This window comes from Zootoca vivipara, chromosome 1, assembly GCF_963506605.1.
Source record: "Zootoca vivipara chromosome 1, rZooViv1.1, whole genome shotgun sequence".
NCBI classification, from domain to species: Eukaryota; Metazoa; Chordata; class Lepidosauria; order Squamata; family Lacertidae; genus Zootoca; species Zootoca vivipara.
In genome coordinates, this window is record NC_083276.1 from 7,810,717 (window position 1) to 7,836,580 (window position 25,864).

At 46.7% G+C, this 25,864-nt stretch overlaps 1 protein-coding gene across 1 annotated transcript in view; it reads left to right on the forward strand.

Annotated features, from left to right (window-relative positions):
• The window catches only part of LRRC9 (leucine rich repeat containing 9), a 78,107-nt gene that overhangs the window by 34,913 nt on the left and 17,330 nt on the right, over window positions 1–25,864 (forward strand). Inside the window, exons 15-26 of the mRNA XM_060271210.1 lie at window positions 3,527–3,654; window positions 5,529–5,741; window positions 7,009–7,128; window positions 10,799–10,990; window positions 12,632–12,757; window positions 14,009–14,140; window positions 15,843–16,020; window positions 19,127–19,347; window positions 20,236–20,358; window positions 21,171–21,301; window positions 23,245–23,353; window positions 25,393–25,526. Coding sequence (XP_060127193.1) covers window positions 3,527–3,654; window positions 5,529–5,741; window positions 7,009–7,128; window positions 10,799–10,990; window positions 12,632–12,757; window positions 14,009–14,140; window positions 15,843–16,020; window positions 19,127–19,347; window positions 20,236–20,358; window positions 21,171–21,301; window positions 23,245–23,353; window positions 25,393–25,526 — 1,807 coding nt within the window. The remainder of the gene's footprint in view (window positions 1–3,526; window positions 3,655–5,528; window positions 5,742–7,008; window positions 7,129–10,798; window positions 10,991–12,631; window positions 12,758–14,008; window positions 14,141–15,842; window positions 16,021–19,126; window positions 19,348–20,235; window positions 20,359–21,170; window positions 21,302–23,244; window positions 23,354–25,392; window positions 25,527–25,864) is intronic.

Below are 25,864 nucleotides of genomic sequence, written 5' to 3' on the forward strand. Positions count from 1 at the left end.
AACCTCCAGGGAAGGAGAATCCACCACCTCCCGAAGGAGTCCGTTCCACTGGCAAACATCTCTTATTGTCAGAAAGTTATTCCTTTTTTATTACTTAAATCCATTGGTTTGGATCCTACCCTCCAGAGCAGGAGAAAACAAGTTTGCTCCCTCTTCCATGTGACAGCCCTTGAGATATTTGAAGATGGCTCTCATATCTCCTCTCAGTCTCCTCTTTTCCAAGCTAAACATACCCAGCTCCTTCAACCGTTCCTCATAAGGCTTGGTTCCAGACCCTTGATCATCTTGGCTGCCGTTCCAGCTTGTCAACATTCTTCTTGACCAAAATGGTCAAAGGCCTGGAAACGATGCCTTATGAGGAACGGCTTAGGGAGCTGGGTATGTTTAGCCTGGAGAAGAGAAGGTTAAGGGGTGATATGATAGCCATGTTCAAATATATAAAAGGATGTCATATAGAGGAGGGAGAAAGGTTGTTTTCTGCTGCTCCAGAGAAGCGGACACGGAGCAATGGATTCAAACTACAAGAAAGAAGATTCCACCTAAACATTAGAAAGAACTTCCTGACAGTAAGAGCTGTTCGGCAGTGGAATTTGCTGCCAAGGAGTGTGGTGGAGTCTCCTTCTTTGGAGGTCTTTAAGCAGAGGCTTGACAGGCATATGTCAAGAATGCTATGATGGTGTTTCCTGCTCGGCAGGGGGTTGGACTGGATGGCCCTTGTGGTCTCTTCCAACTCTACGATTCTATGATTCTATGATTCTTAAATTGTGGTTCCCTGAATTGGACACAGTATTCTAGGTGTGGTCTGACCAAGGCACCATAGAGCGGGACTATGACATCCCTTGATCTGGACACTAGACTTCCATGGATGCAGCCTAGAATAGCATTAGCTTTTTTGCTGCTGCACCACCCTGTTGACTCATGTTAAGCTTGCAGTCCTTTTCACATGTGCTACCAGTAAACCAGGTGTGTGGCCGCCTGACAGGGGTTATTTAGCTGAGATTCTTGCATTGCAGAGGGTTGGACCAGATGACCCTCGGTGTTCCTTCCCACTCTACAATTCTGTGATTCCCAGTTCTTGCGGAACGACTGGTTATAGATGTGTTTTGACCATTCAGTCTGTTTCAGATACATCCCAATTAGTTCTAAGTCATTTGGAAAGCTTTTGTAAGCTATTTGGACACACACGCACACCCCGCAAAGAATGGAAGTCTCCATCTGTCTGAGGAGTCTGGTGCAGAGGGCGAGAGAGGGCCTGGAAAAAAGCTCAGGGGAGAGCAGATATTTCCGCACACCCAGTGCTACTGGAAGAAAATAGCAAGGCAGCGAGTAGCCTCTAGATGGAGCTCCAGCCCCACACATGAAGCCTCCGCATTTATTTGAAACCTTTGGGTTCTTTTTCTGCTTTGGTGTGCGCCAAAAGCTGCGATCTGCCCTAGCTCGGAGAAAGCGGGAAGATGGAAGTTAGCGCCACACCTGTGCTCGGGATGGTGTGGCTCATAGCGATGGTGGTGACGTTCTGCCTCCGCTGTCGGAGGAGATATGCCTCTGAATACGAGCTGCTGGGAATCCCAAGCGGGGCGAAAGGGCTGTTGTGCCTGGGCTTCTCTTGCACGCTTCCCATGGGCAAATGGCTGGTGAATGTTAGAACGGGATGCTGGACTAGATGGGCCTGAGTCCTGTTCCAGCAGGGCTCTTGTGACAAGCGCTGGTCCTCCTGGGGCAGCCTGGGTTGCTAGGTTGCCTAGAGCATGGTGCTGACGACGCCAAGGTTTCAGGTTCGATCCCCACACGGGGCAGCTGCATATTCCTGTATTGCAAGGGGATGGGCTGAACTCTATTTTTCTCGAAAGCATACGTAGGATGGGGTGTGGGGTGTGTTAAGGGAGGGGCAGTACCTCTGGTGGGAGACATGTTGTATAGTTTTTCCCCATCTTTGGTCTCTGCCCTGCACTCACCTGTAGCTCCCAGAAGCTGTCAACATGCAGCGGCAGCCACACCCCGGAAATGGCTTCGACTGGTCTTAAATCCTCAGGGAGTTAGGGACTTCCCCCGCATGCAAAGACAGGCTGCAACGGGAAAACAGGCCTTCCCCGCAGTGGCTCCCCGTTTGTGGGATGCTCTCCCCAGGGAGACTCGCCTGGCGCCTTCATTATACACCTTTAGGCACCAGGCGGAAACGTTCCTCTTCAACCAGGCCTTTGGCTGATTAACGCTCTGCAGCCTTATAAAATGTTTCTGCAGGAAGGGAGGTGGGTGGGTGATTGTTTTTGCTCCTTTGTTTTTAATGACTTCCTCGTTTTCATCCTGGGTTTTATTCGGTGAGCCGTCCTGAGATCTTACGATGAAGGGCGGCATATAAAGCTAATAAACAACCAGAAGGTGGTTTCTGCACATGCTGTGCAGGGGCAAATGGGGGCCGTCCACCTGGGCAGGCAGCTTATCTAAGTGGAGAAAAACTCTGGTCCTAAACCTCTGCTGTTGTGTGGGGCAGAGGTCTATTGATGGCTGGTAGCCATGGTGGAGCTGCAGGCAGCATAAAAAAATTCCTTCCAATAGCACCTTGAGACCAACTAAGTTTGTCATTGGTATTAGTATAGTATAAAAGTAAATAAAGAATTTTATAATATGAATTAAATGAAGAAGTATGTAAGGGAAAAGGAGTATGATGTTGTCATAGATGATAAATATGTAATCTATAATGACAAGGATAATTATAGAATTTTGGTGTAAAATTTAAAAGGTATAAACATGTTTAAGATAGAAAGAAACAATGTTAAGATGATGATTATGAAATTGCCAAAGAGAGTATAAGATGAACCACAGTAAGGGGGGCTGAGGAGGTCAACCTACAATGTCAGAAAAGATGAATGGTTTTTGAACTATATATGCATGTTTTTGTTTTTATTATGTTTAGATATGTTAATGTTTTTATTTGTGTTTCTTGTTTTTTATTTTAGGTAATGCCGGGGTTGGTGTGTGGGTGATGTATGTTTTGCTGTTATATGTCAAAAAATCAATAAAAAATATTTTTTTTAAAAAAAAAGTTTGTCATTGGTATGAGGTTTTGTGGGCATGCACACTTCTTCAGATACTGAAGAATCTGAAGAAGTGTGCATGCACACGAAAGCTCATACCAATGACAAACTTACTTGGTCTCTAAGGGGCTACTGGAAGGAATTTTTTAATTTTGTTTCGACTACGTCAGACCAACACGGCTACCTACCTGTAACTCCAGGCAGCAATGCTTCTGAATACCAATTGCTGGAAACCACAGGAGTGGAGAGTGTTGCTCTTGTGCTCAGCTCCTTGTGCGTTTCCCATGGGCACCTGGTTGGCCACTGTGAGAAGAGGATGCTCTACTAGATGGGCCATTGGCCTGATCCAGCAGGCTCTTTTTCTCTCCTCTCTTTCTTATTTTCCTTCTGCAAATGTCTCCTGTTCTTACAATTTCAAAACTTCAGTAACCATTATACGGAGGGGTGGGGAATCCGTAAGAGAATCTGCCATTCCTGCTCTTGCCTTTTAGCTTCAGAAGTCTGCTCTTCCCTGGACTCCAAGAACTGCGACTGCAACCTGCGACAGTGCGAGTGGTTTGTGTTCGATCACGAGCTGGTTCTGCCGGAGTACATCGTAGAGTTTGAGTACATCACGTTGGTACGCACTTCCTGCTCCCTAGCAATGTGTTCAGCGTGGAGGGTCTAGGGTAGAGATCCCCTTTGCTAATGTGCCTGGGCTTGCCGATCGGAAGGTCGGCGGTTCGAATCCCCGCAACGGGGTGAGCTCCCGTTGCTCTGTCCCAGCTCCTGCCAACCTAGCAGTTCGAAAGCACGTCAGTGCAAGTAGATAAATAGGTACCACTGCGGCGGGAAGGTAAACGGCATTTCCGTGTGCTCTGGTTTCCATCACAGTGTTCCATTGCATCAGAAGCAGTTTAGTCATGCTGGCCACATGACCTGGAAAGTTGTCTGTGGACAAACACTGGCTCCCTCGGCCTGAAGCGAGATGAGCGCCACACCCCGTAGTCGCCTTTGACTGGACTTAACTGTCCAGGGGTCCTTTACCATTTTTACCTTTTACCTACAGAAGAGCTGCTGCCATTTAGTCAGGGCCGGCCCACCCATGAGGCAAGGTGACCTGACTGCCTCTGGCTCTAGGATCTACAGGCAGGGGCATAGGAAGGAGGGCAGAGGGGGGCGGGTGTCACTCTGGGGTGTGTGACAAGATGGCCTCTGCCTCCCCCCACCAGCTGTAGAGCGGCCGAGGTGCGCACAGTCTGTATGGGCGCCGTTCATGCGCAGTCCGTGTGGGCTGCCGCACATGTGCACTCTGTACGGGTTGCCGCACATGAGCAGTCCATACAGGATGCCGCAGATGTGCACTCCATACGGGCTGCCCTGCCCCGGGTGCCGGAGAGGGTTCCTCCACCACTGTCTACAGGGGCAGTAGACAGTGTCCCACAAGGAATGCACTGCTTGCTGTTGCTGCCGCTGTTGCCGCCACAGTGGCGATGCTAGCTGTGGTACAGGCTCGGCAGCTTGCCCCTGCAATTAAAGGGGCCACACGACGGAAAAGCACGCCACACCGCAGTAAGAGCTGTTTGGCTGTGGAACAGGCTCCTTCAGAAGGTGATGGAGGCTGTTAAGCAGAGGTTGGATGGCCATCTGTCAGGGATCCTTGAGTCGAGATTCCTGCATTGCAAGGGGTAGGACTAGATGACCGCTGGGGGTCCCTTCCAAGTCTACGAAACCTGAAATTGACAGATAGCACACACTCATTCCGCCACCTATGCATGGCCACATCTTTCTCAATTAGCAAGCTCTCCCTTTAATTAAAGGGGCTCACCCCCACTTCAGCAGTTGGTAAAGGTAAAGGTAAAGGGACCCCTGACCATTAGGTCCAGTCGTGGCGAACTCTGGGGTTGCGGCACTCATCTCGCATTATTGGCCGAGGGAGCCGGCGTATAGCTTCCAGGTCATGTGGCCAGCATGACAAAGCCACTTCTGGCGAACTAGAGCAGCACACGGAAACGCTGTTTACCTTCCCGCTATAGTGGTTCCTATTTATCTACTTGCATTTTGACGTGCTTTCGAACTGCTAGGTTGGCAGGAGCTGGGACCAAGCAACGGGAGCTCACCCCGTCACAGGGATTCGAACCGCCGACCTTCTGATCAGCAAGCCCTAGGCTCAGTGGTTTAGCCCACAGCGCCACCTGGGTCCCTGGGAGCCCAAGCTAATTTGCAAAGAGTCAAATCCATGGAAGTGCAGATCCAGGCTTTTTTTGGGGGGGCGTCCTGCTAAGTCAGGAGCTGGGAACCTTTGGCCCTCCAGATGTTGGATGATGAAAGCTATAGCCCAAGGATGCCTGGAGAATCACAGGCTCCCCACCCACACCCACCCTTTGTGCTGAGTGGTGCACTGAAGCATCTTTAAGACTCTCTGTTAGCTCATTTATATACCTGTTTAGTTAAACAAAGGAAATGCAGTAACAAGCTGTGGCCAAAAGAGAAACCTCTGGGTCTCCTGCCTAGGTCAAAGTGGAGCCTCTGTTCTCGTCGCTCAGCAACGTGACCGGGGAGGAAGGAAGGAGAAACTCGGCGGGATTCGTGCTTTCCCGGGATCTCCAACGGGACGACGAAGTTCTAAGCATGAAGCCTATCATTAAGCCCAAGCCCAAAATAGTTTGCTTGGATGAAAAGACGGTGCTGGCCGTAGCCAAGGCGAACATCTACAGTCAGATCATGGTGAGCAGGTTCTGTTACACGATGTTCTTGCAGAATCCAAGCAACACGGTGCTGTTTCCAAAGGAGACCGCAAACTCTTCCCGTTCCATGAAGTTGGGGGGTCTCTAAGGTGCTAAGTGACCCAGGTGGGCGCTGTGGGCTAAACCACTGAGCCTAGGGCTTGCTGATCAGAAGGTCGGCGGTTCGAATCCCTGCAATGGGGTGAGCTCCCGTTGCTTGGTCCCAGCTCCTGCCAACCTAGCAGTTCGAAAGCACGTCAAAGTGCAAGTAGATAAATAGGTACCGCTCCGGCGGGAAGGTAAACGGCGTTTCCGTGTGCTGCTCTGGTTCGCCAGAAGCAGCTTTGTCAGGCTGGCCACATGACCTGGAAGCTATACGCCGGCTCCCTCGGCCAATAATGCGAGATGAGTGCGCAACCCCAGAGTCGGTCACGACTGGACCTAATGGTCAGGGGTCCCTTTACCTTTAAGGTGCTACTGGAAGAAATTTTTTATTTTCTTTCAACTACGTCAGACCAACACAGCTACCTACCTGTAACTTGAACCATTGTTGTTAATTTTTTACCTTGTGCACTTCTAATTTTATATTGGGTTCAAAATTCTCTCCCCCCTAAAGAATAAGAACAATAAAAAACCACCACAGTCTCCTTGCACCTTTCTAGACAGGTCAAGATTTCACAGATGGATGATGGTAGGGAGGCAGATTGAAGAACCACAACTGGCAATGGAGGTGGAAGGAGAAGAGAACATGTAGCTTCAACGTCTTTTAATGTATTGTTGCATTTATATCTCACATTTCCTCAAACAAGCACGTGTGGTTCTTCGCCCCCCCTCCCCCGGCCTCCATTTTATCCTGACAACATCCCTGGGAGGTAGGTCACGCCAAGACATAGTGACTAGCCATGGTCACCCAGCAAGCTTACTGGGGATATGAACCCCTGGCCTCCCGCTCTAGCCACTAGGCCACACTGCCTCTCCATTGCAATGGTGAAGAGGGGAGAGTTTTTCCAGCAAAGCTTTTAGGGCCGAATGTGACTAAGCACGGAACTGTCCCAATTATATTGAAAAGGGGCAGAGCTTGGCTTTTTTCTTTTTCTTTTTAAGAAAGCAAAAGGACCAATTCAGCAGAACAATGCAGAAGCCCAAATCCATAATAAAATTTTCAATCCCAATATGATACCCTCCAGATGTTGTTGTGGCTCAGTGGCAGGGTAGCAGCTGGCTTGCATGCAGAAGATCATTCAATCCCCTCTTCTCTTTCAATGTAGATTCTGAATCTGCATGGAAACAGGCTGAGCAAACTCCGAGACATCTCCAAGCTCACCGGGCTTCGCAAACTCATTATTAGTTTTAACGAATTCACCTGTTTAGATGACGTTTACCACTTGGTAAGAGTAATGCAACTATCTCTTTTCTCATTAGAGTGGGTATGTTCATAAAAATTAAATTTAAGGTTGAATTTAAGGCACAAAGTGAAAAAGCCCTGGAGTGAAGGGAGCTTTTCATGGGGAAATGCAAGTCTTTGGACATCATTGGATATAATATTTATCTGCTTAAAACCTTTTATGTGACTTCATAGACCATAGAATTGAAGAGTTGGAAGGGACCCCAAAGGCCATCTAGTCCACGGGTGTCAAACACAAGGCCCGGGGGCCTAATCCGGCCCGTCAGACCTCGTCATGTGGCCCGCGTAGCCGCCACCAACAATAACCACTGACAGTAGTTCTGGAGCCTGCGATTAGCCGAGGGTCAAAACCGGAGGCGGGGCTGCAGGCAGAGGGCGTGGCGCTGGAGCCGCGCTGACGGCCTTGGCCAGGGAATTTCAATTTCGAATGAGGCTGAGGGAGGCAGTGGCACAGCAGCCAGACGGGGAAGTGAGATGCAGGAGGAGGAGGAGGAAGCCCGCCGAGGAGGTAGGAAAGCCCTACAGGCGCCGCCGGCAAAGTTGGTGCCGGGATGGAGCAGTGCTGGGGTTTTTTTTGGCGGGCTTTGCTGTTGTCTCCGAGAGTGAGTGAGGCGGCACTGGGGAGCCGCCGCCCGCCGTTTCCCTTCCTCCCTTCGGCTGCATCCGGGAGGTGGACGAGCGAGCGGGCGAAAGGGATGCGGAGTGAGCCTGAGGGGGAAGTAGGCGAAGCGCAACAGTCGCTCTCTTGATTCCCTCTTCCCCCGTTTTCTCCTCATAGACACTCGGGAGGGTGCCTGGCTTTTGCTCTGCCCCCCACCCCCGAGCCGCCCTTTGGCTTCTCAGTTCCGGCAGAGCTGTTCCCCGGGGGGCGGCCGGGAGGGAGGCGGCGACGACGGCACGGGTTCCTGCTCTTCCCGTTCTGCCGCCGCCTCCTCTCAGCCCCTCGTGATGTAGGGCTCCAGATGGAGTCGCCTCGCGGTTTGAGTAGGTGGGAGGGGAATTTTTTTGGGGGGGGGAGGTTTTCAAGCCTCCTCTGCCTGCAGTCCCGGTAGGGAGAGGCGGTGGCGAAGACGACAACAGCGTGGGTGGGGGGAAGAGCAGCTCTGAGGCGAAGATGCACGTCCGCTGGGGCTGCCGCTGCCGTCCTCCTCGGGAAATCCGCTGCCCTCCCTCAGCGTGAGGGGAAGGGACTCTGGCGCTGAGGAGGGAGGATGCAAAAGCAAAGCAGGGAGTTGGCGCTGCACCGCATGTTCCTGCCCCTCTCCAAAGCATGAGGTTGGTTGCAGCGTGTGGCATCCTGCCTAGCGGGGTTTGGGTGTGCGCAGGGCGGGAGAGGGAAGCCCTCTTTCCATCTGCAGGTTTTTAATCCCAGAAGTGGCTTTCTCCTTCCTGCCGAAGGTTTAGTTGAGCCCCCCCCCGGAAGCCGTCGACCCCCACCTTTTGTTCAAATTTCCCTTGTTTACATCCCCTCCCACACACGCGCCACGACGCAGGAATGTGATCCGCGTGGGGGCGGGAATGAGCTTACATTATTACAAAAAACAGTAATAATTGAATGCAGTGACAATAATTTATGATAATAAAGAGTGGACACATAGTCCTACAGACACAACCGGCCCTTTGAGGGTGACCAAACTGCTGATGCGGCCCCCGATGAATTTGAGTTTGACACCCCTGATCTAGTCAAACCCCCTGCAATGTAGGAATCTCAGCTAAAGCATCCCTGGCATACAGCCATCCATCCAACCTCTGCTGAAAAACCTCCAAGGAAGGAGAGACTACCACTTTCCGAGGGAGACTGTGGCATAAAATTCTACTTAATATTGATCCAGAGCAGAACTCTTGACGTATAGTTAGCAGAGTAAAAACTTAAACATGTTGCAGGATTCCCAAGAAATAGACCAGAGGCGGTTGTATTTCATCCAGCGAAGCTTTACTGCTACTGAAGGCAAATGAGCACAATGGCCACAAATCCAATACATTCAGGATTGGCACTGTCCATAAGAAATCCAGTTGCAGCAGACTTAACTTAAATTTGCAATAACTTATAATAAGTCTAAACCTTAACACTAAAATGTGATCTTCTTTTGTGCAATCTGTAGCACAGCCAAATTCAGAGCACATAATGATTTCACATTTGCAATTGAGAATGTCTTTTTTTTAATTTTAAATAAATATTATTAATTATAACAATCAATACAATCCATCTTATACATTAAGCAATTGAGAATGTCAAAGAGCTTGTCAAGTTTTGAAGCAAAGGCTTCTTTAATATCTAACTTGCCCCTTCCAAGAGATATGTTTTTTGCTTGCTCCCAACTTTCTTGAATCTTTGCTAATACTGTAACTCTTGAATTCACAACAGGGAAAACAAAAGAACAGTTTGCTCGATCCCATTTTTCAAGTACTTTAGGATATATGTCTTTTGCAACACTGGCAGCTGGATAGTTTCTCATATCCTCACTACTTTGTTCTCTCAGCAACAGTCCATATCTTAACACGTCTCGCAAAGTGGGTAATTCAGAAGGCAACATGCCTCTTCCACTTCCAATAAGGTTGCTCATATGTGTGAATGTTCCCTGTCTTGTTCTCTTCTTTGTAGTCATAGTGAAGCAGTTATCACTGGTTGTAGAAAGCAAAAAAGATATCACATACCGTTGTATAATATTAATAGTACAGATAACTACAATACATATATAAGAGAACTACAATATCTTGTAATCAATTTTAGGCACTTATCAACATCTCTTTTCATGAAAATTTGGGAATAACCTATATGTTTAAATGACAGAATTTTTTTTAAAAATGTTAAAAAGTAGGAACTTTTCACATAGATATTTACCAAGCAAGACCTAAATATTTACAAGTAACCAAAATATATTTCAAATTACCTAATCATACCACAACTTTTTATCACCCCTCAAATCAGGATTTTTAAAGATGAAAAATTCAACACGCCCTACTAAGTATACTATGTACAGAACACCACACCAGAAGGAAGAGAGATAGAAAGAGAAAGTGAAACCAGGCTCCTTCTGGCCTGTTATTATATCCAGTGGTAGCTCGCAAGACGAATTTTTCGCAAGACGAGTGCGTCTTGCGATCTGATGATGACTTGCAAGACGAATTCATTTTGCAAAGAATTCGTCTTGCGAATCGCGGTTTCCCATAGGAATGCATTGAAATTTAATTAATGCGTTCCTATGGGCAAAAAAAGAAATGTCAATGCATTCCTATGGGAAACCGCGATTCACAAGACGAATTTTTCGCGGAACGAATTGACTCGCAGAACGAATGAAATTCATCTTGCGAGACACCACTGCAGTCAGTATGACCTTGACAGAAGAGATAAGAGAAGCAGTTTAAGCCAGCTGTGCTCAGCTTCTCTGAAGGAACAACCGAAACATCATGAACCTTCTGCTTGCTTCTTTCACACAGAGAAGCTTCCAGAACCCTCTTGAATTAAGTAGAATAGGAAAGATCTCTACACATCAGATCAATACTTTCTGCACCAAGAAATGCAAACTGACAGACAGTTCCACTGACAAACCACCCAGTGCAATCATAATACCATGCACATTGTTCTGCAAACGAATTAGTTTCCTAGCTGCCTGCTTTTCAAGTCATCCTCACACATCTTACTTCTGCTGCAGCCGAACCTGGAATATTTTGACGCCAGCCATAACCACGTCATCACCCTGGAGGGCATCAGAGGCCTGAACAAACTGAAGTATTTGGACTTGAGCTGGAACCAGCTGAAGAAGGCCGGGGAGGAAATTGGCGTCTTACGGAAACATACCCCCATGGTGCTCAGTCTCGATATCCGCCATAACCCATGGCATAAGGTATATCTCCTCCTGAACTTGCAACGAAACAAACAAACAAAAAAAGACACAGGGGCCTTTTTTTTACTTCAGTGCGACCTTTCAAGTAAGCCCCATTGGCACTGCTCTTTGTTAATGCTAATAGGACTATTCCCTGTTTCTGCTGTGAGGGCTGTTATAGGATGGCAGCGATGGGGAGCCTCTGGCCTGCAGATGTTGCCAGAGGTTCCCCACACCCTGCAGCTACTTCTGTGTTGGATATGAGGCTGCCGCAGAAGCTACTTCCCCCTCCTGCCATAGTAGTGCGGTAGAGAAGGCCGTGCTGAATTTCATTTGCTGTCCCTTTCATTCGCTGTCCGTTCACTTGCCTCGTTTATACGTTGCTTTCCCTATAAGATGGGCCAAAGCGAGGAGTAAACAGCAAAACATAAATAAGAACTAATAAAACAAAAACAAAAAAAGCAATGTCACCACAAGGCAGGACTAAATCTGGTAGCGATCAATAACTTGCAAACAGCGTCACAGGTTTCCTCCATCCCTACGCCTTGGTAAACACAAATGTTCTTAAGTTGTGTGTGGAAGGTGAACAATGCAGGACCTGGCAGCCTTTCTCCCTGGGTTAACTTACACTTTGGGGTAGGTGCCACCACCTGTGGGAATGTTGGGGCAAGTAGGAGAGGATATATTGATTAAATATTATCCCTCCTCACGCTAGTGAGCAAGCAGCAGCAGAGCACATTCCCTTGCAGATTGCTGGAAGCAAGTTGATGGGTTCGTTAGAATCATTTAAATCAAGCAATCCAATCTGGCTTGTCCAGACTGGCTTGTTCCTGGTAAGTTTCCCCTTTTGTTTCCCTCTTAAAATAATAATTTCACGACAGTCTTCTTTAAAAGTACAGTGGAACCTCGGTTTATGAACACCTCGGTTTACGAATTTTCAGTTTATGAATGCTGCAGACCCATCTGGAACGGATTAATCCACTTTCCATTACTTTCAATGGGAAAGTTCGCTTCAGTTTATGAACGCTTCAGTTTATGAACAGATTTCCGGAACCAATTACACCCATGCTTCGGGTTAAGTATGCTTCAGTTTGGGTACTCCGCGGACCCGTCTGGAACGGATTAATCCACTTTCCATTACTTTCAATGGGAAAGTTCGCTTCAGTTTATGAACGCTTCAGTTTATGAACAGACTTCCGGAACCAATTGTGTTCATAAACCGAGGTACCACTGTAAAAGTTTACTTACATTCAGTTCACAGCAGTAATCTGAAGGCAGGGTTTATCATGTGGTTACAGTTACATTTGTAGAGAAAATAAGTCTGAGCTAGACCTCAGGCTTTCTACCTTGCGGCTCCCATCCTCTGTAAGGATGAGCCATGCGCTGCTAAGAGCCAGGAGAGGAGGTCCAAGAGAGAAGCTTGAAAGGAGAAAATGGAAAAAAGGGGAGATGGCTGCAGGGTCAGCTAGGGTCATGCCCATCTACCCGGTGACACACAATGACAGGAAGTCCTCCCTGTCTGGAGCCACATTCACCAGTGTGTCCAGGCAACAGGAAAACGTTGTATCTGACTGCTTCAGTGAAGATACATCCCACACCACCAAACGCTTCCGTCCAAGAGAAACGTCACCCCACTCTTGTTTTTCTCCTCCCTGCCGCCAGCCAGCCTCCGTACGCTTGAGTGTGATTGGCCAGCTGAGGGCTCTGACCCACCTTGACGGACTTCTGATCACTGAGGACGAGGCAGCAGCTGCCATCCAGTTCATGGCAGACTCGAAAATCACGCAGGTTAGATAGCCCGGGTTTGTTTGCTCATTTAAGGCAGCGGCAAGGAAGAGTTCTCAGCCCGAGTGGGGCATCTCCTCGTGGGCAAACCTTTGGAGGGAGGGGAGCAAGGTGTAGTGGGGTCAGCGCTGTCTTTAGCATATGCACCACTGGGGTGCAAAGATCCTCTCAGCACCCCCAAATTTCATGTGCATGGCGCCGTTGTGAATGACAAGCGCCGCCACTGGCGCGGTGGCGCATGTTTGGTCAATAAGCGCACAAAGTCGAAAGTCCTTTAGTGAAACAGTAGGTATACATTTCGGTAATACCTAGGTATATATGTATTTTGTTTTTCTAGCTCGATCAACATTATTTATTATTTCTTAACAGGTAGATAGTTAAGAGCTTAGGGGGCTTCAGCAGCGGGTACCTGGCGCCCCCCCCAGAATTTGGCGCCCGGGTGCCTTGCACCCCTTGCACCCCCTGGTAAAGACGGCCCTGAGTGGGGTAGCAGAACTGGAAATAATGCCAATATATTTCACGCCTGACAATGCATGTGCCCTTTGAGTTTCAGATAGTACATGGGTAGACGAGTCGAAGAAGCCCAGGACACAAATTTTCAAGGCCCTCTAGCGGCTAGGGCGGCTCATTTGCCAGGATTTAGCATTACCTCTGGAAGTGTCTGCTCAATTCTGACCAGACTTTGTTTTGTGGGCATTCCCAAGAGGGAATGCTCGAAGGATATGCAGCAGGAGATCCATTTGGGTCCTGTACGTATGTCTACCAGGATTTCCACAATCACCCCATGCTCTGAGCTGTAGACCCACATACTGCAGGAAGAGCTTTTTGTTTTAGAGGGTCCATAAACAGAGCAGGGGAGAATGATCAGTTTGGTTGGGTTTTGGGAAGCCTCCGCATGCTATTGGACTCCATCTCCCATCAGTCTCAGCCAGCATGGGCCAATGGCGAGGGATGATGGGAGTTGCAGTCCAGTTACAGGTTCCCCACCCCTCGAGGTAGGCAGACTTGGTTTTCTGTTAAGCTGATAGTCTCTCCACCAGTGAGTTTCTTCATCCACCTTGCAGGCATTTTATAAAGCCGAAAGTATGCTTGGCCTAACCAGAAATGAGCCTGCTCTAGCAAGGTTGGGAGGGGGGGAATCCCCCCTCTCTCACACATTTGCTTTAGAAATGTCTCCAAGGGTGATTTTATTGGGTTGCGACGCTGCACGTTCGTTTGCTGTTTGCCTTCATTCTGGTGGTTTCGTTCCTCCAGGTGTCTCTGGTGGAGAATTCTCGGACGGACCAAGACAGACTTCGCATACTGAGCATCCTTCCTCAGGCTGTGATCCTGACCCAGATTAGCCAGAACAAAGTGGACGTGTTTCAGAACAACTGGCCTTCTCGGGTAAGGGGAAAACCTTATCAAATACCACGTGCTTGTAAAATCAGATCTCCTGAAATTTTGGGAGCAGGTCGACCACTTCTGGGACCTGCTGTGCCACTCCCATTGCCTCTTAGAACCAGCATAGGAGAAAAAAATAGCTGGGTCTCTTTAACGCTGTGGCTCTTTAACGTACAGTGGGCAGTAGGATGATCTAGGGGGGTGCTGGAGGCAAGGGGGCTGCTGGAGGTGTAGCCGGCTGTCAGACTTTGGAAGGCTGACATCACTGCATCAAGTTCATAAAGTTTTGTTGAATTAAATAAACTAGTTTTAATTAATGAGCTGTTACTTTTTTGGAATTTTATTGGGTCATTATCTTGCCTTAGTGGCTCGTGGAAACTACCATTCTGAATAAGGGTAGGGGGGCACTGGGAATGAATTTTTGGAACGAAGCAGGTGGAACGGAAAAGTTTGCGTTCGACAGATAAGATAAAAGCAGACTGTTCCAAAAAAAAAAACCCACCTTCTGTGGCTCCATCGGTGCCTCAGAGTAAGCACTTCATGGTTATAATGGAGCCGTCTTACTCTAACCACTAAGGCTAATGGTCCATTGAGCTGACTGATAGGCAGCCATTTTCCAAGCTCTCCGGACAAACCTCAGGTCCAGCTCCTTTCAACGTACACATGGGCACAATTCTCATTCTCCCTCCTAAATGACCACCCACCGTTTATAGTCCGTTCCACAAAATAAGGACATTGGACAAGGCAGTCCAGGGAGATCCTCGGGCACCTCATCCTGTCATAGTCTGTGTTGCGGCCCATCATCCAGAATCATGTTAATTTGCCATGTAGAAAAGGTTAAAAGCTCCTCTGTCAGTTCGATTTGTTGTGCGGCGCATAGCATAGCTAGAGGAGAACACATTTGGGCAGATGAGCATAGCGTTCTGCTCTTTGTACATTAAGGGAAGCACATTCACAGACGCTGCCAAGAGAGGCGGATGTTTCAGCCCATGGTGTCAACATTACACTGTGTGACATCAGTGCCAAAGGTGATTCGTATCGGGGGAAAGGACGCATTTTTGCTGAAAACATATATGCATTGCAACAAGAGGCAAGAAGAGAAATCTCTGGGGTTCTCGGGGTGGTACTTACTGGGTTTCAGAAAGATGGGTCCAAAACACACCTCAGTTACCTGTCCACTGGAGAATCTTTTGAAAGCCACTGTCTCGCTGCCTCAGTATCCATCTCTGTAAAATGGGAATCCTGGGAAGCTAGATTCCCACATTATTGTGAGGATGAAAGAAAGTAATGAGATACAAATCAGCGCGGCAGCACTGCGTTTTGTGGTTTATCTTTTTTTAAAGTGTCAATAAGAAATTTTAAAATGTTGACGATCAGTCGGAATTTCCGCAGGTATTAGACTCTGCACATTGTTCTTAAAATGCAGCACCCAATGTACGCACGCACTCACAGAAACTGAAATATAGAAATTGTGATTATTATTATTTATTACAATTGTTAGTCACTTTATACAGAAAGAAAAGACTTGGTGAAATTCAATGAGATAAAATATGCTCCTGTCTGTCGTTGAGTGTAGGATAGACCTTGCACCAAACATCATATGCACTAATGATTCTCATGCCTAAACTCCTGAATTCATTGGTTCGGCGTAGTGATACAGTGAGGATTGTGTTTTATTCTCGCCCCCCTCCCTCTGCCCCGACAGATTACGGTATTAAACCTTGACGGGCAACATCTCAGCAGAATCAGTGGCTTGGAGAAACTGGAGAATTTGCGGTGGGCATCCTTTAGCAACAACAATCTCACTAAAATAGAAGGACTGGATACTTGCCAAAATCTGGAGGAGCTCACAGTAGACGGAAACTGCATCACAACCCTCGAGGGTAAGGTATTTTGCATGCTCCGTTCCGAATGTCCACAGCTTTGGGCGTTCCTGGGCTTGGCTCTGCTCCCAGGGAGGGGGCCGAGGCCAGGAGCACTTCCTTACAGTGGCAGCTTTTGCAAGAGCTTTGCCTGGAGGAGACAGGCGTCGCATGGTCGTCCGCCTTGGAGAAGCGGCGCTCAGAAAGTTCAGCTGGTGCGGAACGCTTTCTGTTCAGGGCTTTTGATACTCGATGGCGCTGGCTTCTGAATTGTTTCTGGGTCCATGGGCGTAGGCAGGATTCAGGCAGATTCAGAATGAAGTGTCTCAACAACAGTTGTTGTTATTATTATTATTAATTTTACTTTGTCAAAGTAATTGTTGTTTAGTCGTTTAGTCGTGTCCGACTCTTTGTGCCCCCATGGACCATAGCATGCCAGGCACTCTTGTCTTCCACTGTCAAAGTAATAATCATACATATATAAGAATAAAAATGTGCACCCCACCACTGAGACCATTCCATTGTAACCATCCAACCTCCCAAAATTTCAACATCTCTTGCAATGGTTTGACCCCTTTCCGTTTTAAAAGTCCAAATACTACAAACACCCTCCATATCTTCTCAAAATCATTTCTCCTGAGTATTCCCTGTCTTACCCGAATGGCACATGTTAATTTATCATTAATAGCTAGATCCCATACCTCTTTATACCATTCTTCCATTTTATATTCTGTTTGCCCCTTCCACTTCCTAGCTATACTTCTTCTTCTTCTTTGGCGATCACTCGTAGCTGAGTAAGATTGTCTTCCATAAACACGGTTTTAACAATGAGTCTGTAAGTGACAGTGGAGGCCAATTCTGGACCCACACGTCCTTCCACAGTGGGGACATTGGTTTCCAGGCGGGAGTTGATCACGGTGTGGATTTGCCAAGTGTGCCTTCCTCTTAGCATGTTTCTCCCTTGCGTCCTGAGATCAAGTTTCTTCAAAGCCCATGACACCTTTGGTAAAGGCTGTTCTCCAACTGGAGCGCTCACAGGCCAGTGTTTCCCAGTTGTCGGTGTTTATACTACATTTTTTTAGATTTGCCTTGAGACAGTTTTTAAACCTCTTTTGTTGACCACCAGTATTACGCTTTCCATTTTTAAGTTCGGAATAGAGTAGTTGCTTTGGAAGACGATCATTGGGCATCTGCACAACATGACCAGTCCAACAAAGTTGATGTTGAAGAATCCTTGCTTCAACACTGGTGATCTTTGCTTCATCCAGTACACTGATATTAGTTCACCTGTCTTCCTAACTGATGTGTAAGATAATTCGCGCAGCTCTCAATAAATTTGTGAGCAAGTCCTTCATAGCTGGTGAGCCTTCCACCCCATCGTAAACTGATAATAATGCTACCTCTGGACTTTTGGTCAGCTTTAACCCAGTGATTTCTCCAGTTATCTCCTTAAACACTTTGCTAGAAAAATTGTACATATTTACACTCTTGCCACATGTGAACATAATTCCTGGTTTCCCGGGAACAACAGTTGTTTTAAATTACTTTCTTTTGGCCACCAGTGCTCTGAGAAATCTGTCAAAACCTTTAGTCATTTTAAAACTTTGTTTTTTTTTAGTCTTTTAGTCGTGTCCGACTCTTCGTGACCCCATGGACCATAGCACGCCAGGCACTCCTGTCTTGCACTGCCTCCCGCAGTTTGGTCAAACTCATGTTCGTAGCTTCGAGAACACTGTCCAACCATCTCGTCCTCTGTCGTCCCCTTCTCCTTGTGCCCTCAATCTTTCCCAACATCAGGGTCTTTTCCAGGGAGCCTTCTCTTCTCATGAGGTGGCCAAAATATGGGAGCCTCAGCTTCACGATCTGTCCTTCCAGTGAGCACTCAGGGCTGATTTCCTTCAGAATAGATAGGTTTGATCTTCTTGCAATCCATGGCAGTCCATTTTAAAACTAGGAAGTTAAATTTTTAAAAATTAACACCAGGGTGTACCTTTCATGCGGTTAACGAATATATTTTGCAAAATTACAAAGAACGCACCTTTTTTCATCTTTTTTTAAAAAAACTTAACTTTTCTTGGATTTGCTGAAAAATATGAGAAGCTTCCAGAACCGAGCTCCCTGCGATGTGATTGGTCAATTCGTGGAAGCCACGCCTATTGCTCAGTTGGGTTGCCAGTTGTGTCGCTAGAATGTGCCACAACATCGTCCATGTGACCTCAGCGAGCATTTCAAATATTCTTATTATCTCTATTTTTTACTTATTTACTTAATTTGCGGGGGGAGGCAGACAATTTTGTCCCTTTGCTTTGCTTTCTCTTTCTCCTCTTGAAGAAGTGTGCATGCACACGAAAGCTCATACCAAAATAAAAACTTAGTTGGTCTTTAAGGTGCTACTGAAGGAATTTTTTTATTCCTCTTGAGAAATTATCGTTGTTGTTGGTTTATTTAGTTATTTAATGTACCAAACTTAAATATACAGTGGTAACTCGAAGTCGAACAGAATCCGTTCTGGAAGTCCATTTGACCTCCAAAATGTTTGGGAACCAAGGCACTGCTTCCGATTGGCTGCAGGAAGCTCCTGCAGCCAATTGGAAGCCACGGAAGTCGCAACATTTTTTTATTTTGTTCTGGGTTTGCAGCATTCATGAGCCAAAAGGTTCATCTCACAAGGCGTTCGATTTCTCAGGGGTACGACTGTACCGCCTTTTCCCCAAGCCAGGATTCAAGGTGGCTTCCAACGTCTACAAAACATTGTTCTCAAATGCAAAGTAATAGTGAAAAACTGAGCAATGGTTCTGGTTAGTTGAGATTCTTGCCTTGCAGGGAGTTGGGCTGGATGACCCTTGGGACCCCTTCCGACTCCACATTTCTAGGAAGAGTTAAAATACACCAAAATACATTTAGAACCAGCCTTGACGGCAGCCCAGTAATCAGCACTTTGGTTTTCAAAGACCTGTCTGAACAGGAAGGACTTGGCCTTCATCATCGTTGTTGTTGTTGTTGTTGTTGTTGTTGTTGTTGTTGTTGTTAAGGGAGGGAGTTCCACAATAAGGAGGCAGCCACGGAGAAAGCTCTCTCCCTTGTGTCACAGCTCTTGTAAGAAATGTTCTTGCTTCCCCTTCCCCAGGCATTTCGAAGCTCTGCAAGCTCACAAGACTGAGTGCCAACAACAATCACCTCACCAGCCTGGAGAGGAATATTTTTGATAACTTGTCTCACCTCCATTATCTCTCTCTGGAGAACAACCGGATCACTTCCTTGGCGGGCTTGCAAAAAGCCTATGCGCTCATTGAGCTCTACATAAGCAACAACTACGTTTCCTCCAACCAAGAAATATATCAGCTGAAGGTAAAGGGGGTGGAGTGGGGGGGGGGACATTGCCACTTTAAAAGCGTGAATGAAAGTCAATCACCCATCTCCTACTATGCTCCTGAGGAAAAACCCACCCCACCCCACCCTCCCACTATATTATAAGGGTCTGGTGACTTCTGTTTCAGAGTATCTCAAAAAGTGTGCATGCACACAAAAGCTCATACCAATAACAAACTTAGTTGGTCTCTAAGGTGCTACTGGACCATTTTTTATATATATTTCGACTGCGTCAGACCAACACGGCTACCTACCTGGATGAAACTCTTGTGAATGTGTAGCGTCATGCCAAAGAGAAGGGATTGTGAACCACTGAGTCTGTTACCCCCTCGAAAGGAAATACAGCTATTCTTTGCAATTCTTGTTTTTGGTATTTGGTTAAATATACAATATGGCAGTGTTATAAAAATAGAATTCTCTGGATGCCTAGATCCAGGCTTGGGGCAAGTGCTCTTTGGTGAGAGAGCCCCAGTAGAGATTTAAAATCACAAAATATACAGCAAAGTAAAGCGTGGAAATATAAGCTGTTAGACCTATAAGATATCCCCTTCTAAGTTGCTTCCAAAGTTCCCCTTCCCTTAGCATAGAAAGAAATCACACGTCTGGTAGGTTAAAAGTGGTTTACTTGCAGACTCTTCAAAGGTCAGATTCATGTGCTTTTCCATACAGCAGTAAGAAAACACAGGCAGTAAGACTTAGTTTCTAACATGGTGAGAGTTTCTAAATTGTATAGAAATACAAAGATGGCTTGCTTAAGCCATGCGGTCGAAGCTTGGAGCATTCAACTCCTTACTGGTAGGGTTCACACAGTGAAATGGTGGAAAGTGGGAGAACCAGGCAATTGATAACACCAGCCTCCTTTTCCAGGGTCTAAACAATCTGGTCATCCTGGACATGTATGGAAACCTGATCGTTTGGAAGCAGGATAACTACCGCCTCTTTGTAATTTTCCATATCGCATCTCTGAAAGCCTTGGATGGCACTGCAGTGGTGAGCTCCTTTCCTACATAAAGGATATGTATAAAACTTTTATGTCTTATAAGCAAAGAAGGGAGCCAGCCCCAAGCAAAGAATACAGAATCAATGTGGAATATTGTGCTTTATTGAATATTGTGTTTAATACAGTGGACGCTCGGGATGTGAACATGATCCATGCGGGAGGCATGTTTGCAACCCGCAGCGTTTGCAACCCGCGTCTGCGCACGCGTGGGTCGCGATTCGGCGCTTCTGCGCATGCGCAAAGCACAATTTAGTGCTTCAGCGCATGCACGCGCACCGAAACCCAGAGGTAACCCCATTCAGCAGCAGGGAGTCCTCCACACGCACCCATCTCCTTTCCCCCCAAAACAGTACTTCTGTCTTGTCAAGATTCAACCTCAATCTGTTAGCCACCATCCATCCGCCAACTGCCTCCAGACACTCACACAGGACCTTCACTGGTTCCGATTTAAAAGAGAGGTAGAGCTGGGTATCATCCGCCTACTGATGGAACACCCAGCCCAAACCCCCTGATGATCTCCCCCAGCGGCTTCATATAGATATTAAAAAGCATGGGGGAGAGGACAGAGCCCTGAGGCACCCCACAAGTGAGAGCCCAGGGGTCTGAACACTCATCCCCCCACCACCACTTTCTGAACAAGGCCCAGGAGGAAGACGCGGAACACAGATGTGCTGTGTATACTCTGCGAATAACTACTTTCTTCTTATCTCTGTCCTGAATCTCCCAACATCCAGCTTCAATCTTCCAAGTTTCATTTTGGCTCTTGGTTAAATATATATATATATTAATGTCCTCAATACAGGAAGCAGCTGAAACTGAAAACGCTAAAGATTTATTTGGGGGCAAACTTAATGCGGATATGGTTGCGGAAAGACTGGGCCATTCTAACTTCAGCAAAATGCAAGAATTAAATTGGACGGCTTCTATGATCAGGTCAGTAATATTTTTTAACACGAGTGACAAGGACTGTGGGCAGATGGCCAGCTCTGTTTGTAGAAACTGGAGTTCTTGGTGAAGTCCAGAAATAAACAGTAAATTGCAAGAACTCGGGTCAGGAGGAAGATGAATTTCGAGTAAGTCTTCAAAAGGTTTTATTTATGTAATGATGAATTCAAATAGGAATCAATTCCAGTATGATAGTGAGGCAATTCTTCATCGGCAATGTTTGCATACTTGGTACACTCTGACCATTAAAACATTGCTGATGAAGAATTGTCGAAACAGGGTCTTGTCCTGGGATTTTTTCCACGGGAATTTATTTTTATTTGCCTCACTATCATACTGGAATTGATTCCTATTTGAATTCATCATTACATAAATAAAACCTTTTGAAGACTTACTGCAAATTCATCTTCCTCCTGGCCTGAGTTCTTGCAATTTACTGTTTATTTCCAGCTCTGTTTGTCAGCAGAGTTCCTAAAACCACACATCGGCGCTCCCTGAATCCCTTTTAAAAGTACAGCTCCCGTCATGCCTGGCTAGGGATGGGAAACTCCCTAGAGAAGCCAAACTCCTTGCTGTCCTTCCACTGGTATGTGAATAAGACCTTCAGGATTTTGGGAACTGGCTGCTTTTCATGAAAGGGCTGGTGTCTTTATTTGTGTGTGTATGAAACATGCAGTGGTTGGGACTGGTATAAGCTGGACTTGCATGCAGGGGCGGAGCGAGGTGGATGCAATCCGCCCCGGGTGTCACTTATGAGGGGGGTGACAAAATGCGTGGCACTCAACGCCTGTGAGAGACGCTGTGGCTTTGGCACACGCAGGCTTCCTGCTGCCAAAGCGGTCCGCCCGCCGGCTCCCCCTCAGCTGTAGAATGGCAGATAGTCTGCTCGTCACAAGGCACGCAATCTCCACAAAAAAAGCTCTCCCCCCCCAATATGAAATAAAGACAAACCATTTTTGCAGGCAAAAAATTTGAAAATAATTCAATGTGAGGGAGGGTGGCAATAAATTTTCTGCACCGGGTACCACCTGACCTTGCTACACCACTGCTTCCATGCATGGAGAGGGAGTGTAGCTCAGTGGCAGAGCACAGCCTTTGCACACACAAGGTCCTAGGTTCCATCCCCACCATCTCCAGGTAAATAGATAATGAGTAGAAGACATGGGAAGCCTCTGTCTGAGACTCTGGAGAGCGGCAGCTGCTGCTACTGCCAGTCAGAGAAGACAATATGGAGCTAGATGGACCAATTGGTCTGACCTGGAGTAAGAAGGCTTCCTATGTTCCTAGACCAATGTTGTTGTTTTTCCCCTCTCTCTCTTTAATTTTTATTTATACTTTTCAGGTTTATACATTTCCTTAATTTTACAATCATTTTAACATTTCAAAACTTGACTTCCTTCCCCCTCTTTCTGCAGTTCCTTAAAGCTATTATCGTTTTTTATATCTTCTGCATATCCAAATTCATTTAATTTGCTCACTTGTTTGTCTACTTTAAATATCTACTCTTGTTAAAACTGCTAATGTTTTTATCTGTTTGCAGTTTATCTGTAAATATTCAACAAACCATTTCCATTCTTTTATTAAAAAGTTTGTTATCTTGATTTCTTGTTCTTCCCGTAAGTTTCACCATTTCTGCATATTCCATAAGTTTTTGTATCCATTTTTCCTTTGTTGGGACTTCTGCTTATTTCCATTTTGGGGCGAGTAACATTCTTGCTGCTGTAGTAGCACACATAAATAAATTTCTACACGATTTAAGTAGTTCTGTCCCTGTAATTCCCAAAATGTTTTCCACTTGCTTTGAAAAGGGAAAGAAAAACCCTGTCGGTGATTCCTTAGAGCATGCCTCAGGGCGGGAAACAGCATCAAGTTTTATTTACCTTCCGCCCTCTCTAAATGTCTTCTTTCTTTCCTTCCTTTGTCTGATGCAGAATGGTGGATCTTGCGCCAGCAGACCAATTTAAGAACATCACCAGCGTGAATTTGCAGAACAACAACCTCACCTCCTTCAGTGGTCTGATCTATCTCCCTAACATCAAGGTGAGTCATCCATGCTTCCTATTCTTCCCCTCTCGTTCACAGGGAATAGAGTGCAGATATAGATGGCCCTGGTGTGGGTGTGCGAGGGCTATTTCAGACTTACCGAATATTCCGGCACATAAGACGACCCCAACTTTTCCAGTTAAAATATAGAGTTTGGGATACAGTGGTACCTCTACTTACGAATTTAATGCGTTCCGAACGCACATTCGTAAGTCGAAAAAAATTGTAAGTCGAATCCCATAGGAATGCATTGGGAGAAAAAAAATCGTAAGTCGAAGCAACCCTATCTAAAAATTCGTAAGTAGAAAAAATCCTATCTAAACCGCATCCAAGATGGCGGACAGAGCTCCGTTCGTAAGTAGAAACATTTGTAAGTAGAAAAATTCCTTCAGTAGCACCTTAAAGACCAACTAAGTTTATATTTTGGTATGAGCTTTCGTGTGCATGCACACTTCTTCAGATACACAAAAGGTTGTATCTGAAGAAGTGTGCATGCACACGAAAGCTCATACCAAAATATAAACTTAGTTGGTCTTTAAGGTGCTACTGAAGGAATTTTTTTATTTTGCTTCGACTCAGACCAACACGGCTACCTACCTGTAACTATTCGTAAGTAGAGTTATTCGTAAGTAGAGGTACCACTGTATCCTCGCCATATAAGAAATACGACCCAGCGTATAAGACGACTCCCGACTTTTGAGAAGATTTTCCAGGGTTAAAAAGTAGTCTTAGACGCAGGAATATACAGTACTTTTTAAAAAATTATTACCATTTACTACAACTATGCCCCAGTTTTCAGTCCTCCGTCTCAGTCTTCTTTCTCTTCTCCTCCTGAGATTATTATGAGAGTGAATGCTATGAAGCTCATACATTGATTTGCAATATCAAGTATAGTAGCAGCCAGTGGTAGTAGCCTCAGAAGTTCTAGAGAAGGGATGAGGGACCTGCAGCCCTGCAAATGTTCTTGGATTCCCAAGTCCCATCAGCTCCAGCCAGCCTGGACCAGTGGCCAGTGATGATGGGAGTTGGATTCAGAGGGCCACAGGTTTCCCATCCCTGCTCAAAAGGCTGCTGTTAGGAGCGAGGCAGCAGTAAATCACACTGTGCAAGTTAACTCTTTATTAGCCAAAACGTGATTGGCAGACCTAATGAAGCAGTTGCTGAGACTGAAGGGCCCTGCCTCCTCACAGCTGCCTAAGTCCCCTCTTCAGAGATGCGGGTGGCACTGTGGTCTAAACCACCGAGCCTCTTGAGCTTGCTGATCGTAAGGTCAGCAGTTCGAATCTGCGCAACGGAGTGAGCTTCCGTTGCTCTGTCCCAGTTCCTGCCAACCGAGCAGTTCAAAATCATACCAGTGCGAATAGATAAAGAGGTACCATTGCAGCGGGAAGGTAAACTGTGTTTATGTGCGCTCTGGTTTCCATCACAGTGTTCCCTTGCACCAGAAGTGGTTTAGTCCTGCTGGCCACATGACCCAGAAAGCTTTTCCGTGTGCTCTGGCTTCTGTCACGGTGTTAGTCATGCTGTCTGTGGACGAACACCAGCTCCCTTGGCCTGAAAGCGGAGATGAGGGCCACACACTATAGTCAAATTCAACTGGACTTAACTGTCCAGGAGTCCTTTACCTTTACCAAGTCTCCTCCACTCCCTGATTTTCCCCAAGCAATTGGAGACTGTGCCTGCATGTCCCTTCTCCACCCTTTTCCTGCCTCTTCTGGTTCTGGGAGACCTTCTCCCTCTGCCCCCTCATCATTGTCCCACCACCACTCCCCAGGTTCTGAGTCTTCTTCCGTTGGGGGTTCCCCAGCTGGTCACTCTCACCACGACATCCTAGGGACTAAGCAGGTCAGAGCTGTAGATCTGTCTTTATTCCCTGTTTGCGCTACTTGACCCATCCTACGTCATACAATCATAGAAAATTATAGAGTTCAAAGAGATCCCAAGGGTCATCTGGTCCAACCCATTGCAGAGGGTCAATTCTGGGTCCTTTTTACATGGCCAAACTGAATTCACCTGATATCCTCTTTTTTATGCAGGTCCTCTGCCTCAACTACAATCACATCGAGTCGATCGTTCCCAGGCAGAAGGTTTCAAATCACTTAACCAACAGGCAGCTGCTGTACCAGAAAGTGACATCCAGCGGCTACGGACAGTCTTCCAAAGGCAATAAGTATGTCGTAGATAAGTCCAGCAGGAGCTGCTGAAGACGGGTGGGTGTTCTGAGTCCGATCTAGAAGCACCGTTGCTTTGTGAAACCCAGATGGATGATGCTTCCCCTTCAGGAGGCTGGTCTCTGGAGGGAGAACCAGTTCTACGCATTTGCAGTGGAGGCTGCCTGCTACCCAAGTCAGACGCCATGGGTCCTCCTAGTCATGGGTCCTCCATTTGGAGCCTTTTCTGGGACACATTCTGATGGGGGTGCAGAGGAGGGGAACTGGTGTGTGAACGACCCAGACTGATAAATGAAGGCCTTGAGATACTGTGGACAAGTTCCTGGCAAGAGGCATG